General features: G+C 36.4%; 1 protein-coding gene across 1 annotated transcript in view; it reads right to left on the bottom strand.

The window, feature by feature from the left end:
• Positions 1 to 718: 718 nt before the first annotated feature.
• The window catches only part of SLC9B1 (solute carrier family 9 member B1), a 63,928-nt gene continuing 41,880 nt past the window's right edge, over positions 719 to 22,766 (bottom strand). The window contains exons 7-12 of the mRNA XM_082652722.1: positions 12,623 to 12,798; positions 8,247 to 8,353; positions 7,212 to 7,361; positions 3,834 to 3,942; positions 3,147 to 3,283; positions 719 to 1,052 (exon numbers count right to left, since the gene is read on the bottom strand). Of these exons, the coding sequence (XP_082508848.1) occupies positions 840 to 1,052; positions 3,147 to 3,283; positions 3,834 to 3,942; positions 7,212 to 7,361; positions 8,247 to 8,353; positions 12,623 to 12,798 (892 nt within the window). The 3' untranslated portion in view covers positions 719 to 839. The remainder of the gene's footprint in view (positions 1,053 to 3,146; positions 3,284 to 3,833; positions 3,943 to 7,211; positions 7,362 to 8,246; positions 8,354 to 12,622; positions 12,799 to 22,766) is intronic.

Genomic DNA, 22,766 nt, shown 5'->3' on the forward strand with positions numbered 1-22,766 from the left:
AAAGTATAAATTTTGATGAACCTAATACACAAATTTGCACAGAAGCAGCCAGGAAAATCTTAGCACCAAGCTATCATGTTAATAAGCTATTATTTGTTGTATTATATACATTATGACACCAAAAGTTTATTTTTACAATTTGTAAGTGTATGTTGTCATGTCATGTGTCACTATTGTTCTTATGATATTGTGTGCATAATAAAATAGTCTAAAGGGAAACACTTTAATTCTTTTAACTGCACTTTTTCCCTGTTTTTGAAACAAGGGGTCCCACATTTTTTATTTTTCACTGGGCCCCACAAATTATGTAGCCAAGTGATGGGATGCAGGTGAAAAGCACTGTATAAACTGTAGTGAAACCAGAATTTAAAATGTATTCAGTTGACCCACTTAAATTTGGTGTGTTTTATTCTTGTCATTTTTATTTCTTTTGTCTGGTAATCTTTTTAACTGAATTACTAACCTGATGGAGAGTTCTACTCCTATTTAGAGACTTATACTACCTTATCTTTCTGTCATTAGGTTCATTTAATTTTTTATTATGCTTAGTTTGTATTGTGACAGTAAATCCGACCTGATAGAGTCCTTTCAACTTTCCTAGGGTATTTATAAATTTACTTTGTTCTTGAAATACATAAATACTAACAAGGCATTCTATTTTATATTATTTTTATTAAATTAACTTTGGAATAAAAAGTCATAGGAAACACCTGTAGTGAAATCATATATTTAGTAACTCCTTGGTTCTGTGTAGTCTCCACATATTTGTACTTTTTAATTTTTCTCTCATGTAAGAGAATTCATTAAGAGAAGCAGGCAGGTGGTGGCAAATCAACTTTTTAATGAAGTTCTAATCCTGCTAATTCCACTTTCATTTTGTTTGGATCATGGCGAGTAAGTACTTTGGGTCCCAGAATGCCAATGATTAGAGCTCCATTTGGAGCTGCGATCAAGATGGCTAGAAAAGCTATTGTCATCACATCCTTCGAATATGGTTCCAAATGGGGTGCACTGATTCTTGCTCTTTCTAGAGCCAGAGGACCTAAAACAGCCTACATTTAGAGGAGAAAAAGATGAGGCATAAAGAAAAATGTTAAATGGAGTTAACATATAATAAAAGTAAATAGCCCTGTTAAAACAAATAACACCTAGCACTAGACTACTAGAAAAGAGACAAGACAAAGTGTTGAAGAATTTTCATAAATTACTCATCAATCCTGTGTTCTTCCTAGCAAATGTATCTGGAAGGAGAGTGAAAAAGTGACAAACCAGTGTGCAGACATTTGGGAGTTGTTTTTGTTTTCTTGTCATCTCAGCTTTCCCCTGTTTAAATATATTTTTTGAGTGCTCACATTATTTTCAGAACCTTAGGAGTTTCACCTAAACCAGAGCTTTGCATATTTGCCTTTACCATGTACCACTAGGTTCCTGGCTACAATGAGACAACACAAAATGCTAAGGTTTCTTACGGTTCTTTAGGATTTTGTTGTTTGTCTTCTTGTTCTTACTACTGGGAGGCAGTGTGATACAGTAAAACTGACAAGAGGTTTGGACTCTATACACTGGGCACTGAGACGTTACAAAGTAACTTGCCTAAGGTTATAGGCAAGTAACATGGTATTCAAAATAGGCAGCCTGGTCCCAAGGACCTGCTTTTCTAACCATGACATATAGAGAGTTTTGTTGCATGGAAACTCACAAGCTTCTGTTTTGGAATAACAATGGAGAAAATCTCAGGAAATCAAGACGTTATATTGCCAGGTTAAACAGTCTGACAATAAGTAGCAATACCTTATCACCGAATCCGAGAGCAAAACTACAAGGTCTGGCTTTTCTCTCTCTTTCATTCATTCATCATTCATTCTTGTAGGCATGCAATGCTTATTTATTGTGTACCTCCTGCATGTTAGGCACTGTGTTAAGTGCTAGGGAAAAAGAATAACAGAAAAAACAAGCACTGTTCCTATCCTTCCTATACAATCTAGTGGGGAGATTCAGTCATCAATCAAATAGTCATACAAATTAAATATATAATTAAAAATAATATATGTGCATTCATGTATGGTAGAGTGGGTGGCAGGCATAGGAAAGATATATTTTAAAAAGAATCAACATGTCTCTAGTTTAAAATCGTAACACTTAGCTCTACAATATTCAGCAAAATGCAAAAATTCCAATTTTCAGATATACTCTTTTTTTTAATAATCAAAAAAAGGTGTTTTTTTTTTAAGATTTAAACAATGATTTAAATATAATGCAAATCTGACACCTCACACTCTGATACCTAAAGGAAAAGCACTCCTCAGAGCATCCTACAGCCCCACAACCAGCTCCTCCCCATGCATAGAGTTGCTGCTCCCTACCCCCCACCCCCAAGTTCATTCACTTTCTGGGGCTTCTTATGTGATTTTGGACTCACAAATAAGTTGTAAAAGTAATACAAAGACTTTCTATATACCCTTCATCCAGATTTCCCAAATGTTAACTCTTGTATGACCACAGTACAATAACCAAAAATCAGAAAATTAACACTGATATAATATATATTATATATATACACACACACATACACTAATCTAGAGACCTCATTCAAATTTCAACAACTGTCCAACTAATGTCCTTTTTTTTGGACCATGCCTGAACTAAATCCACTGCATTTAGTAAGTGTTTCCTTGGTCTCCTTTTATGGGAGACAGATCCTTAGTCTGTCTTTGTCTTACATGACCTTGACACTTTTGAAGAGTACTGGTCAATTTTGCACACTGTCTCTCACTTTGCTTTTGTCTAATGTTTTCTCATGATAAGATTGATGTTATGTGTATTTGGCAGGAACGCCCAGAAGTAATGATGTGCCCTTTTCAGCGCATTCAGATATACTCTTATTTTATATCTTGGGAAAATAGAAAAATGTTTTTGTAAGTTTAGGAAGTATTTGTCATTAAAAGCACAGTTTTCAATTTCAGAAAAATTGCTTTTAAAAGTGAGTTTCTTAAAGATTACATTAATTTTAATGAGTAGTTACGATCAATCAAACATTTTAAAAGTAAGATTAATGGCCCATATTTTGTGACTGGATGTTTTTTTCATTTAGAATTTTTTAAAAAAATCAACATTAAAATAATTAGAATGACTTAATATGTTCTTACTTGGACTGTAGCTTTGGGCATCCACGATAAAGCAATAAATATTTTCTCCTTAAAATTAAAACCAGCAAAAGACATCAATACAAATGTAAAAGAAATTCGAACCAATAATGCCAAACTCAGTGTAACAACACAAATGCCTATAACAGATAAAAACAAACATGAATAACACAATATTTGGGAAATAGTGGTTCTTTATGCCTAGAGATATGATTTGTAAATGGGTTGAAAGCATTTTTGGGCTAGTGTCTCTGTATATCTTTATTTTTTAAAGTAAAAACAATAATCATAAAAATACAAATATGATTGAGGCTTGTATGTAAAGTGCAAGAGATAATATGATGGTGGAGGTATGGTGAAAAATAAGATAAATTACATTTATTTAATTCTGAGCTAACAGATGTTGAACTTTTACTATAAATGAAAGTATTCAAAAGATGCTAATGGTATCCAATATTTCCCCTCAGAAAAATTTCTAATCTCCATTTCCTCAGATCACTCAGGGAAGATATTCAGGGTTGTCTTTGGTTACAAAGAGCGTACAGGATAAAGGAAGAACAAATGTATGTTACACATGTACTTCTGAAGAAGGTCCTTGTAGCATTCAAAGACATGTTGTAAATAAAAATTATTCAAAGTTTTCTTAAATATTTTCAAATCTTATATTTTTGTGCCTCTAATCATTCTTACCAATAGCATTTGATTTAAGAGATGTGACAGATACTTCCGCTCCAACCAAACCGAAAAGAAGAGGTTGAAAAATATTCCATGCAGTTCGAATAATTTTTTGGACTCTAATCTGTAGAAAAGGGTAATAAATTTTCAGTTATTGTGACACATATAATTATTTGCATTTCAGAAGTTTAAAGTCTCTCTTAACATTTAATAAACTTAAGATATTTTATTTGTAGAAGAAATGTTAAAACAATAAAAATTAAATGAGTAGGTTAATTCTTTTATACAAACACCTAGGTAGAATTTGATTAAAAGAAATCTACAAAGCAATAAAATAAAAATATTATTTAGTTAATTCTGTCATGGAACAAGTAAGGTCTTTGAAGTTCCACACATGTTCTGATGGTACAGTAAGAGTTCTACCTTTGGTTTGTAAGGCAACTGAACAGAGATAGAACTACATCATGCCTGATGAGAACATACTCAAGATCATTCAGACATTTCAGCTCTCAAAAATGAGTTGGGAAGACCTCCACTAAAAATTATCCTGGGACCAAATCCCATGAAAGTGAATCCTGATAGGTCCTAAACAACTAGGAAAAAAATTCTGGTAATCTGTTAGGCCTGCTTCCAAAGGAGCCATATTGAAAACATCAAAGTTACTTTCTCCTTAAAACCAAACCAAAACATTTAATAGATTCTAACTTGATTGCCTGCCTGGCTTCCCTTTCTGGGAATGAATCCCCCCAGTGCTGCTTCCACAATTACATGGTTATAGGAAATGCCCTTAGTGACATAACAGTACTCTGGCTCTTTTCCAGGAATTTGGATGAAGAGATTTTAGTCTCAGTCTGGGTTTATCTTTTTTTACAGGTGGAGATACATAAAACTTTAATATCCTTTGTTTGACGCATAAACTATCTTCATAACTACTCCCCTTATGACTAGGTTTTCTGGTTGCCATTTATAAAAGTAAGTTTAAAAAAGGAAGTAACAAAAGAAAATCAATATTACTCTTTCTTCTTTGTAGCACATTATCCTAGTTGTTACTTTTAATCTTTAAAATCTATTTATTCTTTACTATTTGATTTCCTTTATCATTAAACAAACCAGTAGTTTTCATTTATTTGTAATTTATTATTAGTGATTTAATTTCTCTTATAATTATGAATTTATCAGAATGCTAAACAAAATGCCCATATGATTTTTGGATAGGGAAGTTCTCAAGCTGATTCTAAAATTTATCTAAGAAAGAATATGGGCAGGAACAGCCAAGAAATAATTTAAAAATAGGTATAATAAGAGGGAATCTCCTATATAGATTTTGAGACATAAAACTACAGTGATTTAAAATAGAGTGGTATCGGGCTTCCCTGGTGGCACAGTGGTTGAGAGTCCGCCTGCCGATGCAGGGGACGCGGGTTCGTGCCCTGGTCCGGGAAGATCCCACATGCCACGGAGCGGCTGGGCCCGTGAGCCATGGCCGCTGAGCCTGCGCGCCCGGAGCCTGTGCTCCGCAACGGGAGAGGCCACAACAGTGAGAGGCCCACGTACCGCCAAAAAAAAAAAAAATAATAGAGTGGTATTGGCATAGAAATAGATAAGTTTAAATAGATTCCAGAAGTAAATTTATATATACATATATATATATAGGAGTTTAGCACATGTTAAAAGAGACACTTAAAAAGTCATTGAATAATTGATGGATTAATCAATAAATACTTTGGCAAAAATAGACGATACAATTCATATGCATATATATATGTATGTGTATATATAGATGTATGTCTATGAATACATATATATAAACACACACATGTACATCCTTACCTCACATCATTCACAAAAATAGATTCCAGAGGGATTAAAGAACTAAATGAAAAACAAAACAAACGACTGAAGTATTAGATGATAATATATAAGATGTTATAATGTTTATAATCTCATAATCTTGGATGAAAAAATTTTTCTTAAACAAGATGCAGAACCCAAACCAAAAAGGAAAAACTGACAGATTTGACTATAGGAAATTTTACTGCCATACAAAAGACATCAAAAAAAAAGTTGAAGATAAGCAAAAATTACACGCAACATATAGACAACAAAGAATTAGTAGCCCTAACATATAAAGAAACTCTATAAATTAGGAACAAAAAGGCTAATAAACCAATTTAAAAATGGGCAAAGAATATGAATAAGTAGTTATAAAAGAATATATGGATAGAAGCTTACTCCACTACTAATCAGAGAAATATAAATAAAGAATAACAATGTAATATAGTTTCTTACCCATCAGATTGTTAAAAAAAAAAACAATTGATAATACCCAAGATTGTTGATGGGTTTAGGTATTAGAGACTCTCCTACACCGCTGGTAGTAAACAGTGTAAATAAAATCCTTTTTAGGGATAATTTGGCAGTACCCATCAAAATAGAAATGTACAATTTCTAAATCCAGCCATTCCACTTCTAGAAATCTATTCCTTCAGAAGTACTTATACATTTGCAAAACCACACATGAAGTGGATTGTTCATGGAAGTACTGTTTGTAATAACAAAACATGGAAGTGATCTGTCTACAGATAGAGGAGTGATTAGAGGAAATGATCTGGGAAGGGGATTTGATATTTGGCAAAGGTGGGGGAAAGGGAGTCTTTTACATTGTATTCCATATGTGGGCCTTCTTACTGTTTTATTTACTTTTTTTAATTATTATTTTTAAAATAAATTTATTTATTTATTTATTTATATTTGGTTGCATTGGGTCTTCCTTGCTGCGTGCGGGCTTTCTTTTAGTTGATGTGAGCGGGTGCTACTCTTCATTGCGGTGAGCAGGCTTCTCATTGCGGTGGCTTCTCCTGTTGCGGAGCACAGGCTCTAGGTGCGCGGGCTTCAGTAGTTGTGGCTCGCAGGCTCTAGAGCGCAGGCTCAGCAGTTGTGGCGCATGGGCTTTGTTGCTCTGCAGCATGTGGGATCTTCCCGGACCGGGGCTCGAATCCATGTCCGCTGCATTAGCAGACGGATTCTTAACCACTGCGCCACCAGGGAAGTCCCCTTCTTACTGTTTTAATATTTTATGAGCATATTTGCATGTATTAATTGTATAACTAAAATTTTAATAAATAAAATAATTAAATCAATAAAAGTTATATAATCCTATTGCATTAAACTTGGGAAAAAGAGAAAGGCCTGATGTGATAACTCAACTTCTGATTGCGTTGTAGTCCTTCTTCTAAGTATTTTATTTCCTTGACTGATTCATTCACTTCCTTGAAGATACAAACTTATGGAACATCTTCCAACTAGAGTGCGATTTCCTAAAATGTCCATTATAGATGTAAGAAAAATGCAGTTATTTTATCTTTTAAAAAATGGTGTATTAAAAATATTCACCTTTTCTTTGGACCAACTTGTCCCTGCAATGAAACTCAATACTAGTGTGCATAATCCTCCAGCTGTATGCAAACCAATGCGATGGCTGCCTAAGACAGCAGAAACGCACATACTCAAGATAAGAAACGCTCTCTTCACTGCAAGCTCTCCCTAGAATTTGATAGATATTTGGAAATTAATTTATGTTAAATATATAATACAATTATCATATCATCTATCATTTATTATTGACCCTTTGATACCATGTCTTCATATGTTGTATAGAATAATGTCTAAAATTTTGACTTTCTCACCACATATTTTAGCAAACTTGGTATCAAGTGACAAAATTTGCAATTACTGAGTTTCATCTTCTGCCATATCTCTGATACTAACATCAGTAAAATGGTTATAATACTTTAACTGTAAGAGAAGAAGGAAAGAAAAGAGACCCATATAACCTGTAGTCCCATATAACATATCCAAAGAATTCTTAAAGATAAATGTCTGAATATCTTTTTAGCTAAGACAATAACTGCAGGGAAATTAAGATGGAAGTTACAGAAGTCTAAGAGTAATGGCATATCCTTTAGGGCAGGAAAGGGTTGAGTTTGATAGTGTGTCCTTGGTCAAAGGGAGAGGGAGTGAATTTAAGTCAGAAAATATGCAGAGATAAATGGGAATATATTTCTCCAAAAATGTTCAACGCAAAGTTTGAGGGAAAAAGACTTTTTTTTAAATGTCAGGAGTCAACAGGCAATTTAATGAAGAAAGGAGTGGGATGGAATGGAGAAGGTACTCTGGATTAAGTACATTTTTCTGATATTCCTTATTTGCCTAATCAGGAAGCAGGGACTTCGGTTAGGGCCACTGACGTGGATCAATCACAACTGTGCTCAGTTTTAAGCAGAGTAGGCACTGGAGGCCTCTTTTGGAGAAAGAGAACTAAATATTAAATTTATTATTTCACGGATCTTCTAAAAGTTCAAATTTTTGAAAGAAATGTCTTTTGAAAGAAATACTGTACTTCCAAACAATAGATTATTTTTTATTTACCTGATCTCTACTTGGAAAATATCGAGTAAACATTCCCAAAACAATTCCTACCAGCACACCAACAAGTACATCCCGAAAAGCAGACAGGAGGTTGTTAAGTACACCACCTGTAAGGGCACACAATAAGAAAAACATTTCATAGAGAAGTATTTTCACATACCCAACACATCGGAAAATCAAATGTAGGTGATTCATAAAGAAAGGTATGTATCATAGAATAAATATACCAAAATGGACCTTTAAGGTTCCAACACATGAAAACATATACACTTCTACTTGATAAATTGAATATGTACTCTCCAATGATTTAATACCTATAACTCAGAAATGTTCATTGAATAAATAGGCCAGAAAACAAAGCAGTAATAAGCCCCAATGTGCTCCTTTTACACACCCAACCTAAAAGACCAGGTGAGGTAGAAGAACACACAGAGACTGGCAAGGGAGAACCTCTGGCACCTAGCACAAGGTTGGTAATGTTTTCCTCTGATATTATGATAAACAAATGATTTAAACATAAAAAGGACAATTTAATAACAACAACAACAGCATAAAAAAAAGATTTAACCCAGGGTCAATCCTAGGAATATTCAAGGATCAACTGATTTTTCAATATAATGTCTCATGGATACATGTAGTTTGTTGTAATGTGTTTTAAAAAATGTCCAGAGTCACACAAAAAAGTTCAGCTATGCTCTGTGTATTCAACTCAATAAGGTATGTAAATATACATATTTTAGAACTATTCTCTCATTAAAAATAATAGAAGTGGAGCGTGACAACAGTAAGAAGGTAGAATGGGAAGCCCGGAACCTTGATCCCCTACAGAGACACCCATTTGACAACAATATACAGTCCAAAAGGCTTTCTGCTCATTTAAAATATTACAGCAAGAGAAAAGCAGCACATCATATATAAGAGAGCGCCCATAAAATTATCAGAGGCTTACACAGCAGGAACCTTATAAGAAGGTAGGATGATATATTCAAAATGTTGAAAAAAAAAATGCCACCCAAGAATACTATCCCACAAAATTGTCCTTCAAAGTGAAGGCAAAATTAAGACTTCCTCAGGTAAACAAAGGCTGATGGAGTTCATCACCACTAGACCTGCCTAACAAGAAATGTTAAAGGGAATCCTTAAAGTGGAAATAAAAGGATGTTAGACAGCAACACAAAAGCATTAAATATAAACCTCCAGTAAAGGTAAATAGATGAATTCAGAATCCTGTAATACCTTAATGGTGGTAAGGAAATCACTTTTAATTCTATTTTGGAATTTAAGATAAAAGCACAGGGCTTCCCTGGTGGTGCAATGGTTGAGAGTCCACCTGCCGATGCAGGGGACACGGGTTCGTGCCCCGGTACAGGAGGATCCCACATGCCGCAGAGCGGCTGGGCCCGTGAGCCATGGCCGCTGAGCCTGCGCGCCCGGAGCCTGTGCTCCGCAACGGGAGAGGCCACAACAGTGAGAGGCCCGCATACCGCGCAAAAAAAAAAAAAAAAAAGCAACCACGTACCGCCAAAAAAAAGCACAAAAGATAACTGTAAAACTATGTTAATGGATACATAATATAAAAAATGTAATTTGTGACAATGATAACATAAAGTGAGGAGGCTGAGAGGTAAAGGAGTAGAGGAGTAGAGCTTTTGAATGCAATTGAAGTTGTTGTCATTTTAAAACAGATTGCTATAAACTTTAAGGACGGAAAAAGATATTCCATGCAAATGGTACCCCAAAGAGAGCAGGGGTGGTCATACTTATATCAGACAAATAGACTTTAGGTCAAATACTGTCACAAGACGTAAAGAAGGACATTACATAATGGTAAAAGGGCCAATTGACCTGGAAGGTAAGGTTAGATCTCAATATCTACTATATTCCAAAATATAGATGCTTTGAAGATCTAATGTGTAAAATAAAACTTTAAAAGTCCTTAAACTTTTAAGAGACAGTTTACATAGTTATGTGGTGGAAGAGGATTTTTAAGCATGTACCTGCTTGGTTTCCACTTTTTCAGTCCTCTTCAAATTAGGTTTGGTCTCCTGTAGAATGTTCCCCTAGCATCTTATGCTATGTAATATTTATTACATCTGTAATTATTTGTTTAATATAAACCCCTTGAGACCATTGACCACGTGGTCTTCTCTGTCTGCTGTGTTGGGAGGCAGGATAGAATAGTAGTTAAAAGTGTGGGCCTGGGGTCAGGCTGCTAGGTTTGCATCTTGGTTCCCCTACTTATTAGATCTGTGACTTTGAGCACATTACTTAACCTCTGTTCCTTAGTTTCCTTATCTGCAAAATGAGCATAGCACTATTGTGACTGTTGAGTCAAAACATCTACAGAACTTACAGCAAGTACAAAGCAATTACTCAATAAAAACTAATATTGTTGTTCACTGTTGATCCTCAGTGTTTGATACAGTAGCTGGTACAATGGAAGAGGAGCACAAAAAATATTTTTTGAAAGAATGACTGATACCAGTCATGAAGGAAAAGGTGGCCAGATCTGACAATAAAAAATTTAGGACTTCTGAATGACAGAAAAGAGATAAAGTTAAAAGTCAAATTACAAAAACCATAGCATATAAAACAAATGGTTATCATTCTTAATTTTGTGCAGAATCTTAACAAATCAAAAGAACAAATGATGAACACACCTATAGGATATAGGCAAAATATTTCAAGAAAAGCAATCTATTAAACATTCCAAAATGCTAATGGCCAATAAACACGAACATTTGTTTAACATCACTAGTATTCAAAGTACTTCATTTAAAGAGACCTCACTCTTCACCTGTCAAATTAGCTAAGCTAAAAAGGACTAGTAAATACCTAATTTTGAAGAAGGTGAAGAGCATGAAGGTGGCATGCTTGTGCACCCTGGTAGGACAAGATATTGTGGCAATATATTTCAAAAATCTTAGAATGTTATATACTTTTTAACTCAATAATTTCTCTTTTAAGACTAAGAAAATATTGGGACTTCCCTCGTGGCGCAGTGGTTAAGAATCTGCCTGCCAAAGCAGGGGACACGCGTTCAGTCCCTGGTCCAGGAAGATCCCACATGCTGCAGAGCAACTAAGCCCGTGTGCCACAACTACTGAGCCTTCGAGCCACAGCTACTGAAGCGCAGGTGCCTAGAGCCCATGCTCTGCAACAAGAGAAGGCACCTCAATGAGAAGCCCACGCACCGCAATGAAGAGTAGCCCCCACTCGCCACAACTAGAGAAAAGTTTGCGCACAAAAATGACCCAACACAGCAAAGAATAAAACTTTTTTAAAAAGTATTAAAAAAGATTAAGAAAATATTAAGATTAAGTACAACTATTTAGCTGTTCAACCAAGCATTATTTTAATAGTAAATACTGGTGTCAATTTCAATTTTCAACATGTTAAGTAACCATCATGCAGCCAATCGAATACTATGCAACCATTTCAAATGTCATAGAAATATTTACTGAAAAGGAACATGTTTGCAATACACAGGTAAATGCAAAACAACTCAGGTTATAAGAAAGTATGGTTACTATTCAATAATTTTATAAGAATATTGGGAGGGAGAGAAAGAGCTAGAGATAGATGGGGATGGGGGAGAAAAGGAGAAGTCTGGGTGAATTTACATCAAAAGATTCACAATTATTATTCCTGGGGGTATAACTATTACATACTTTATTTCTATATTTTCCCTTTTTTCCTTCTTATTCATTTATATCTTATGATTTTAAGAGAAACTATATATATATAACTTCTCAGCCTTCAAATGTTTTGGTGCTTTAATAATACAGAATATTGAACTTCGAACACTGGCAGATAATTAATGCATTATTAAATGTGGAGTGTTTACTTTCACAATTTCTGCAAAGTGACATTCAAGACCAAATATCACCTTGGGATTTAGAATTGTTGCAGGATCTTGTCCCATCACTACCAAAAAGACACACACTTGTCCACACTCTATATATTTAAGTTGGCTTAGTAACAGAGCAACCAGTTATTTATAATGATGGCCAGAAAGGTACATCTCCAAAATATCTATTCAATATATTAGTAGTACTAATAATATTGCTGCCTAAATTTTTCTATTGAAAACTGTGACAAAATTCCAAAGCAACAAGAGCAGATAAATGGTAATAATATGGGTTATCAAATTAATTGGAATATTTAGTTATTAAAAGGAAATCATTTGTGTTAAGTAGTGGTATCTTAACCCATTGAAATTCCTTCTCTGGTCTAGAATGAGCTGTCTATGAAGAATAAAAAGATGTTACATAGAAAAGTCTTCATTAATAAATGCAGAGGCAAAGACACAAACCTTGTTTAAAGAACAAAAAAAGCAATGAATTATACGGTAGCTGTTGTATTTTTTTGTTTACCTGAGGAGAAGACTATGCTCAAGCATGTATTGAATCCACTGATAGCCACGATGTCATCCAAACTGCTGGCAGCTATTAATAAGGTTGGAATGCCTTTCTCAAAACCATATCCCTTTTCTTGCAAACGTAGCATGGAAGGGACAACAACAGCAGGAGAGACTGCACTGACTACAAAACTGAGAGAAAAATCTTTGAAAACCAACTTAAAAACATCCTTTTAACAAAAGTGTTTTATAGTAAATTGTACAACAAATGTATTAACCTTTACAATGACTTTTTTATTGGAGTATAATTGCTTTACAATGTTGTGTTAGTTTCTGCTGTACAGCGAAGTGAATCAGCTATATGTATACATATATTCCCTCCCTCTTGGACCTCCCTCACCCCCCTTCCCACCCATCTAGGTCATCACAGAGCACCGAGCTGAGCTCCCTGTGCAACACAGCAGGTTCCCACTAGCTATCTATTTTACACATGATAGTGTATATATGTCAACCCTAATCTCCCAGGTTGTCCCACCCTCCCTTTCCCCATCTGTGTCCACATGTCTGTTCTCTATATCTGTGTCTCTATTCCTACCCTGGAAATAGGTTCATCTGTACCATTTTTCTAGATCCCACATGTGTGTGTTAATATATGATATTTGTTTTTCTCTTTCTGACTTACTTCACTCTGTATGACAGACTCTAGGTCCATCCACATCTCTACAAATGACCCAGTTTCATTCTTTTTTATGGCTGAGTAATATTCCATTATATATATGTACCACATCTTCTCTTTACAATGACTTTGAATGCAAAAATTCTGCTCTTGAGTGAATGTCATTTAATGGTGGTAAAAATGTTCACACATTCTTTAGTGCTGGTTAAAACTCTAGAGAAATTTCATTCAAGATGTTGGGTCAAGCACAAATTGCAGCCTTTACCTCCATCTCAAAACCATTTGAAATGAAGACATGAAAATAATAGGAGAGGGAGGAACCAAGATGACGGAGTAGAAGGACATGCTCTCACTCCCTCTTGTGAGAACACCAGAATCACAACTAGCTGGGACAACATTGACAGGAAGACACTGGAACTCACCAAAAAAGGTACCCCACATCCAAATACAAAGGAGAAGCCACAATGAGACGGTAGGAGGGGCGCAATCACAGTAAAATCAAATCCCATAACTGCTGGGTGGGTGACTCACAGACTGGAGAAAGCTTATACCACAGAAGTCCACCCACTGGAGTGAAGGTTCTGAGTCCCACGTCAGGCTTCCCAACCTGGGGGTCTGGCAATGGGAGGAGGAATTCCTAGAGAATCAGACTTTGAAGCCTAGTGAGATTTGACTGCAGGACTTCAACAGGACTGGAGGAAACAGAGACTCCATTCTTGGAGGGCACACAGAAAGTAGTGTGTGCATCGGGACCCAGGGGAAGGAGCAGTGACCTCAGGGGAGACTGAACCAGATCTACCTGCTAGTGTTGGAGGGTCTCCTGCAGAGGCGGCCGGTGGCTGTGGCTCACCGTGGGGACAAGGACACTGGCAGCAGAAGTTCTGGGAAGTACTCCTTGGTGTGAGCCCTCCCAGATTCTGTCATTAGCACCAGCAAAGAGCCCAGGTAGGTTCCAGTGTTGGGTTGCCTCAGGCCAAACAACCAACAGGGAGGGAACCCAGCCCCACCCATCAACAGTCAAGCGGATTAAAGTTTTACTGAGCTCTGCCCACCAGAGTAACAGTCAGCTCTACCCACCACCAGTCCCTCCCATCAGGAAACTTATACAAGCCTCTTAGATAGCCTCATCCACCAGAGGGCAGAGAACAGAAGCAAGAAGAACTACATTCCTGCAGCCTGTGGAACAAAAACCACATTCAAAGAAAGACAGACAAGATGAAAAGGCAGAGGGCTATGTACCAGATGAAGGAACAAGATAAAACCCTGGAAAAACAACTAAATGAAGTGGAGATAGGCAACCTTACAGAAAAAGAATTCAGAATAATGATAGTGAAGATGATCCAGGACCTCGGAAAAAGAATGGAGGCAAAGATCCAGAAGATGAAAGAAATGCTTAACAAAGACCTAGAATAATTAAACAACAAACAAACAGAGATTAACAATACAATAACTGAAATGAAAACTACATTAGAAGGAATCAATAGCAGAATAACTGAGGCAGAAGAATGGATAAGTGACCTAGAAGACAGAATGGTGGAATTCACTGCTGCAGAACAGAATCAAGAAAACAGAATGAAAATAAATGAAGACAGCCTAAGAGACCTCTGGGACAACTTTAAACGCAACAACATTCACATTATAGGGGTCCCAGAAGGAGAAGAGAGAGAGAAAGGACCAGAGAAAATATTTGAAGAGATTATAGTAGAAAACTTCCCTAACATGGGAAAGGAAATAGCCACCCAAGTCCAGGAAGCACAGTGAGTCCCATACAGGATAAACCCAAGGAGAAACACGCTGAGACACATAGTAATCAAATAGGCAAAAATTAAAGACAAAGAAAAATTATTGAAAGCAGCAAGGGAAAAATGACAAATCACATACAAGGGAACTCTCATAAGGTTAACAGCTGATTTCTCAGCAGAAACTCTACAAGTCAGAAGGGAGTGGCATGATATACTTAAAGTGATGAAAGGGAAGAACGTACAACCAAGATTACTCTACCTGGCAAGGAACTCATTCAGACTCAATGGAGAAATCAAAAGCTTTACAGACAAGCAAAAGCTAAGAGAATTCAGCACCACCAAACCAGCTCTATAACAAATGATAAGGAACTTCTCTAAGTAGGAAACAAGAAAAGGACCTACAAAAACAAACCCAAAACAATTAAGAAAATGGTCATAGGAACATACATATCGATAATTACCTTAAACGTGAATGGATTAAATGCTCCAACCAAAAGACACAGGCCTGCTGAATGGATACAAAAACAAGACCCATATATATGCTGTCTACAAGAGACCCACTTCAGACCTAGGGATACATACAGACTGAAAGTGAGGGGATGGAAAAAGATATTCCATGCAAATGGAAATCAAAAGAAAGCTGGAGTAGCAATACTCATATCAGATAAAATAGACTTTACAATAAAGAATGTTACAACGGACAAGGAAGGACACTACATAATGATCAAGGGATCAATCCAAGAAGAAAATATAACAATTATAAATATATATGCACCCAACATAGGAGCACCTCAGTACATAAGGCAACTGCTAACAGTTATAAAAGAGGAAATCGACAGTAACACAATAATAGTGGGGGACTTTAACACCTCACTTACACCAATGGACAGATCATCCAAAATGAAATCAAATAAGGAAACAGAAGCTTTAAATGACACAATAGACCAGACAGATTTAATTGATATTTATAGGACATTCCATCCAAAAACAGCAGATTACACTTTCTTCTCAAGTGCGCACGAAACATTCTCCAGGATAGATCACATCTTGGGTCACATATCAAGCCTCAGTAAATTTAAGAAAATTGAAATCATATCAAGTATCTTTTCTAACCACAACGCTATGAATATTAGAAATAGATTACAGGGAAAAAAATGTAGAAAAACACAAACACATGGAGGCTAAACAATACGTTACTAAATAACCAAGAGATCACTGAAGAAATCAAAGAGGAAATCAAAAAATGCCTAGAGACAAATGACAATGAAAACACGATGATCCAAAACCTATGCGATGCACCAAAAGCAGTTCTAAGAGGGAAGTTTATAGCTATGAAAGCCTACCTCAAGAAACAAGAAAAATCTCATATAAACAATCTAAATTTACACCTAAAGGAACTAGAGAAAGAAGAACAAACAAAACCCAAAGTTAGCAGAAGGAAAGAAATCATAAAGATCAGAGCAGAAACAAATGAAATAGAAACAAAGAAAACAATAGCAAAGATCAATAAAACTAAAAGCTGGTTCTTTAAGAAGATAAACAAAATTGATAAATCATTAGCCAGACTCATCAAGAAAAAGAGGGAGAGGACCCAAATCAATAAAATTAGAAATAAAAAAGGAGAAGTTACAACAGACACTGCAGAAATACAAAGCATCCTAAGAGACTACTACAAGCAACTCTATGCCAATAAAGTGGACAACCTGGAAGAAATGGACAAATTCTTAGAAAGGTATAACCTTCCAAGACAGAAACAGAAAGAAATAGAAAATGTAAACAAACCAATCACAAGTAATGAAATTGAAACTGTGATTAAAAATCTTCCAACAAACAGAAGTCCAGGACCAGATGGCTTCACAGGTGAATTCTATCAAACATTTAGAGAACAGCTAACACCCATCCTTCTCAAACTCTTTCAAAACACTGCAGAGGAAGGAACACTCCCAAACTCATTCTATGAGGCCACCATCACCCTGATACCAAAACCAGACAAAGATACTACAAAAAAAGAAAATTACAGACCAATATCACTGATGAATATAGATGCAAAAATCCTCAACAGAATACTAGCAAACAGACTCCAACAACACATTAAAAGGATCATACACCATGATCAAGTGGGATTTATTCCAGGGATGCAAGGATTCTTCAATATACGTAAATCAATCAGTGTGATACACCATATTAACAAATTGAAGAATAAAAACCATATGATCATCTCAATAGATGCAGAAAAAGCTTTTGAGAAAATTCAACACCCATTTATGATAAAAACTCTCCAGAAAGTGGGCATAGAGGGAACCTACCTCAACATAATAAAGGCCATATAAGACAAACCCTTAGCAAACATCATTCTCAATGGTGAAAAACTGAAAGCATTTCCTCTAAGATCAGGAACAAGACAAGGATGTCCACTCTCACCACTATTATTCAACATAGTTTTGGAAGTCCTAGCCACGGCAATCAGAGAAGAAAAAGAAATAAAAGGAATACAAATTGGAAAAGAAGAAGTAAAACTGTCACTGTTTGCAGATGACATGATAATATACATAGAGAATCCTAAAGATGCCACCAGAAAACTACTAGAGCTAATCAATGAATTTGGTAAAGTTGCAGAATGCAAATTAATGCACAGAAATCTCTTGCATTCCTATACAGTAATGATGAAAAATCTGAAAGAGAAATTAAGGAAACACTCCCATTTACCACTGCAACAAAAAGAATAAAATACCTAGGAGTAAACCTATCTAGGGAGACAAAAGACCTGTATGCAGAAAACTTTAAGACACTGATGAAAGAAAGTAAAGATGATACCAACAGATGGAGAGATATACCATGTTCTTGGATTGGAAGAATCAATATTGTGAAAATGACTATACTGCCCAAAGCAATCTACAGATTCAATGCAATCCCTATCAAATTACCAATAGCAGTTTTTATGGAACTAGAGCAAAAAATCTTAAAATTTGTATGGAGACACAAAAGACCCCGAATAGCCAAAGCAGTCTTGAGGGGAAAAAACGGAGCTGGAGGAATCAGACTCCTTGACTTCAGACTATACTACAAAGCTACAGTAATCAAGACAATATGGTACTGGCACAAAAACAGAAACAGAGATCAATGGAATAAGATAGAAAGCCCAGAGAAACCCACACACCTATGGTCAACTAATCTATGACAAAGGAGGCAAGGATATACAATGGAGAAAAGACAGTCTCTTCAATAAGTGGTGCTGGGAAAACTGGACAGCTACATGTAAAAGGCTGAAATTAGAACACTCCCTAACACCATATATAAAAATAAACTCAAAATGGATTAAAGACCTAAATGTAAGGTCAGACACTATCAAGCTCTTAGAGGAAAACCTAGGCAGAACACTCTATGACATAAATCACAGCAAGATCCTTTTTGACCCACCTCCTAGAGAAATGGAAATAAAAACAAAAATAAACAAGACCAAAAGACAACCCTCAGAATGGGAGAAAATATTTGCAAATGAAGCAACTGACAAAGGATTAATCTACAAAATTTACAAGCAGCTCATGCAGCTCAATAACAAAAAAACAAACAACCCAATCCAAAAATGGGCAGAAGACCTAAACAGACATTTCTCTGAAGAAGATATACAGATTGCCAACAAACACATGAAAGAATGCTCAACATCATTAATCATTAGAGAACTGCAAATCAAAACTACAATGAGATATCATCTCACACCGGTCAGAATGGCCATCATCAAAAAATCTAGAAACAATAAATGCTAGAGAGGGTGTGGAGAAAAGGGAACACTCTTGCACTATCGGTGGGAATGTAAATTGATACAGCCACTATGGAGAACAGTATGGAGGTTCCTTAAAAAACTACAAATAGAACTATCATACGACCCAGCAATCCCACTACTGGGCATATACCCTGAGAAAACCATAATTGAAAAAGAGTCATGTACCAAAATGTTCATTGCAGCTCTACTTACAACAGCCAGGATATGGAAGCAACCTAACTGTCCATCAACAGATGAATGGATAAAGAAGATGTGGCACATATATACAATGGAATATTACTCAGCCATAAAAAGAAACGAAATTGAGTTATTTGTAGTGGAGTGGATGGACCTAGAGTCTGTCATACAGAGTGAAGTAAGTCAGAAAGAGAAAACCAAATACCGTATGCTAACACATATGTATGGAATCTAAAAAAAAAAAAAAAGGTCATGAAGAACCTAGGGGTAAGAAGGAATAAAGACACAGGCCTACTAGAGCATGGACTTGAGGATATGGGGAGGGGGAAGGGTAAGCTGTGACAAAGTGAGAGAGTGGCATGGACATATATGCACTACCAAACGTAAAATAGGTAGCTAGTGGGAAGTAGCCACATAGCACATGGAGATCAGCTAGGTGGTTTGTGACCACCTAGAGGGGTGGGAGGGAGGGAGACGCAAGAGGGAAGAGGTATGGGAACATATGTATATGTATAACTGATTCACTTTGTTATAAAGCAGAAACTAACACACCAATTGTAAAGCAATTATACTCCAATAAAGATGTTAAAAAAAAAAAAGACAACCGTCAGAATGGGAGAAAATATTTGCAAACAAATCAACGGACAAAGGATTAATCTCCAAAATATATAAACAGCTCATGCAGCTCAATATTAAAGAAACAAACAACCCAATCCAAAAATGGGCAGAAGACTTAAATAGACATTTCTCCAAAGAAGACATACAGATGGCCAAGAAGCACATGAAAAGCTGCTCAACATCACTAATTATTAGAGAAATGCAAATCAAAACTACAATGAGGTATCACCTCACACCAGTTAGAATAGGCATCATCAGAAAATCTACAAACAACAAATGCTGGAGAGGGTGTGGAGAAAAGGGAACCCTCTTGCACTGTTGGTGAGAATGTAAATTGATACAGCCACTATGGAGAACAGTATGGAGGTTCCTTAAAAAGCTAAAAATTGAATTACCATATGATCCAGCAATCCCACTACTGGGCATATACCCAGAGAAAACCATAATTCAAAAAGACACATGCACCCCATTGTTCATTGCAGCACTATTTATAATAGCCAGGTCATGGAAGCAACCTAAATGCCCATCGACAGATGAATGAATAAAGAAGATGTGGTACATATATACAATGGAATATTACTCAGCTATAAAAAGGAATGAAATTGGATCATTTGTTGAGACATGGATGGATCTAGAGACTCAAACAGAGTGAAGTAAGTCATAAAGAAAAAACCAAATATCGTATATTAACGTATGTATGTGGAACCTAGAAAAATGGCACAGATGAACCGGTTTGCAGGGGAGAAGTTGAGACACAGATGTAGAGAACAAACGTATGGACACCAAGGGGGGAAAGCCGTGGGGGGGTGGGAAAAAAAAATTCAAACTACCTCCTCATCCTCCTCTAAGTAAACGTGGACTACTATTTAAGATTCAAAATTATTTCCTATTTAATTTTGTCATTTTTAATATTTAATTATTAGAATTGTGATATTTAATACAATTTTGAAATTCAAACAAAAAACCCCAGCATGTATGATATAACCCTAATTTTATTAAATATATATTATTTTTAAAAAAGAAAAGAAAATAATAGGAAAATCCATAACCTAGCTAGAAGACAAAAGAGGAATCCTCAATGGACAAGAAACTAAGTGTATACAGGAAGATTAGAGACAGACGGTTTAGGATTGAGAAAGGAAATCATAAGCCAAAAAGCGTATAAGATTGCTACAGAAGATATGGTGTACTCCTAAAAATGTCCCAAGCCCAGAAGGCAGATCCTGGGAGTAGGAGGCACCTCTGAGGAAATCAAATGGTAATTACTTAGAGTACCACCATAAGAATGGCCCGTCAGATGTAGTCTCCACGGCATTCCTACCTCTTGAACAAGTCAGTAAGGAAGACATCTGCCCAAAAGAAGGAAAAATGAGTGTGGGCACCTAAGTCACAAAGGCAAATGAGAAAATTTCTGGGGTGGTTGATGACACCCCTGAGGAATGGGGAAATTCCTGCTCAGAATACCTTCTGTTCGTATATCCCATCCAGAACGTTGCCTTGTCTCTTCCACATTCACCTTCTAAATGCTGCAGTAGTGATGCGCGTGGTCCCCACCAGAACCCATTTGCCAGGCCAGTGTACCTGTGCCCCAGCTGCTGCTTGTTGCCTGCTAACCACTGACAACTGCAGCTTTCTGGGAGCCTTGCCCTGATAACAAGAGCTTACCTGTGGATGCTAAGGAAGTTCACCACTTCCCCCTTCCAGACAGCTCCTGCCAATGACTGACTGATGTGAGGGTCTAACAGTTTAGCTTCTATGCCTCTGGCTGTACAACCTCTCTGATGCAGTTTATAATCAAGATTTCCCTAGGGACTCAAGAAGAACCTAGAATTCTCTGAAAACACATATTTGCCCAGTTCAGTGGTTCCTGAACTTTACTGCACATTGGAACCACCTATTTATCTGTTGCTGCTTAACAAATCATGCCCAAACTTAGAAGCTTAAAACAACACACATTTATTATCTCACAACTTCTGTGGGTCAGGAGTCTGGGTATGGCTTAGCTGTATGCCTCTTCCTACCCAAGGTCTCTCATGAGGTGGATGGGAGAAGATCTGCTTTCAAGTTTACTCACATGGCCGTTGATAGGTTCAGCCTCTTGCCATGAGGGCTTCTCTGCAAGGCTGCTCGCAACATGGCAGCTGTCTTCCCCCAAGACAAGCAATTAAAGAGAGTGCAAGAGAGAACAAGGAAGACAGAAGTCATTGTCTTCTTATGACCTAATCTTCTTAGAAGAAATATCCTATCACTTCTGCGGTATTCTGTCCATTGGAAGCAAGTCAGTAAGTCCAGCCCACATTTAAACAGAAGTTTAAATATCAGAAAGCAGGGATCACTGACAGTGATCTTACCATGTACTTGGGATCTTTAAAAAATATGGATGCCTGGATTCACATTCCAAGACATTCTGATCTGATCTAGAATGAAGTTTGACATGAATACTGGGATATTGTAAAGTTTTTTAATTGTTGTAAAAAATACATAATATAAAATTAACTTTATTTTTAAGTGTACAGTTCAGTAGTGCAAATGATATTCACATTGTTGTGTAACATATACTTAGAACTTTTTCATCTTGCAAAACCGAAACTCTATACTCATTGAGCAACACCCTTTTCCCCCTCACCCAAGCCCCTGACAACCACCATTCTACTTTCTGTTAACATGATTTTGACTACTCTAGACATATCAGTGGAATCATACAGTATTTGTCCTGGCTTATTTCACTCAACATAATGTCCTCAAGGTTTATCCATGCTGTAGAATGAGACAGGATTTCCTTCTTTTTTACAGCTGAATAATATTCCTCTCTCTGTGTGTGTGTGTGTGTGTGTGTGTGTGTGTGTATCCCACATTTTCTTTATCCATTCATCTGTCCATGGATATTTGGGCTGCCTCTACCTCTTGGCTATTGTGAATTATGTTGCAATGAACATGGGCGTGCAAATATCTCTTTGAGATCCTACTTTCAGTTGTTTTGGATATATACACAGAAGTGGCATTATTGGATTAAATGGTAATTTTACTTTCAGTTTTTTGAGGAAACTCCAAACTATTTTCCATAGCAGCTGTCCATTTTATGTTCCCAAAAGCAGTGCACGAATGTTCCAATTTCTCCACGTCTGTGTCAACGCTTGTTATTTTCTAGCTTTTTAAAAATAGTAAC

The sequence above is a fragment of the Grampus griseus genome (genome assembly GCF_964374135.1).
Source record: "Grampus griseus genome assembly, chromosome: 4".
NCBI classification, from domain to species: Eukaryota; Metazoa; Chordata; class Mammalia; order Artiodactyla; family Delphinidae; genus Grampus; species Grampus griseus.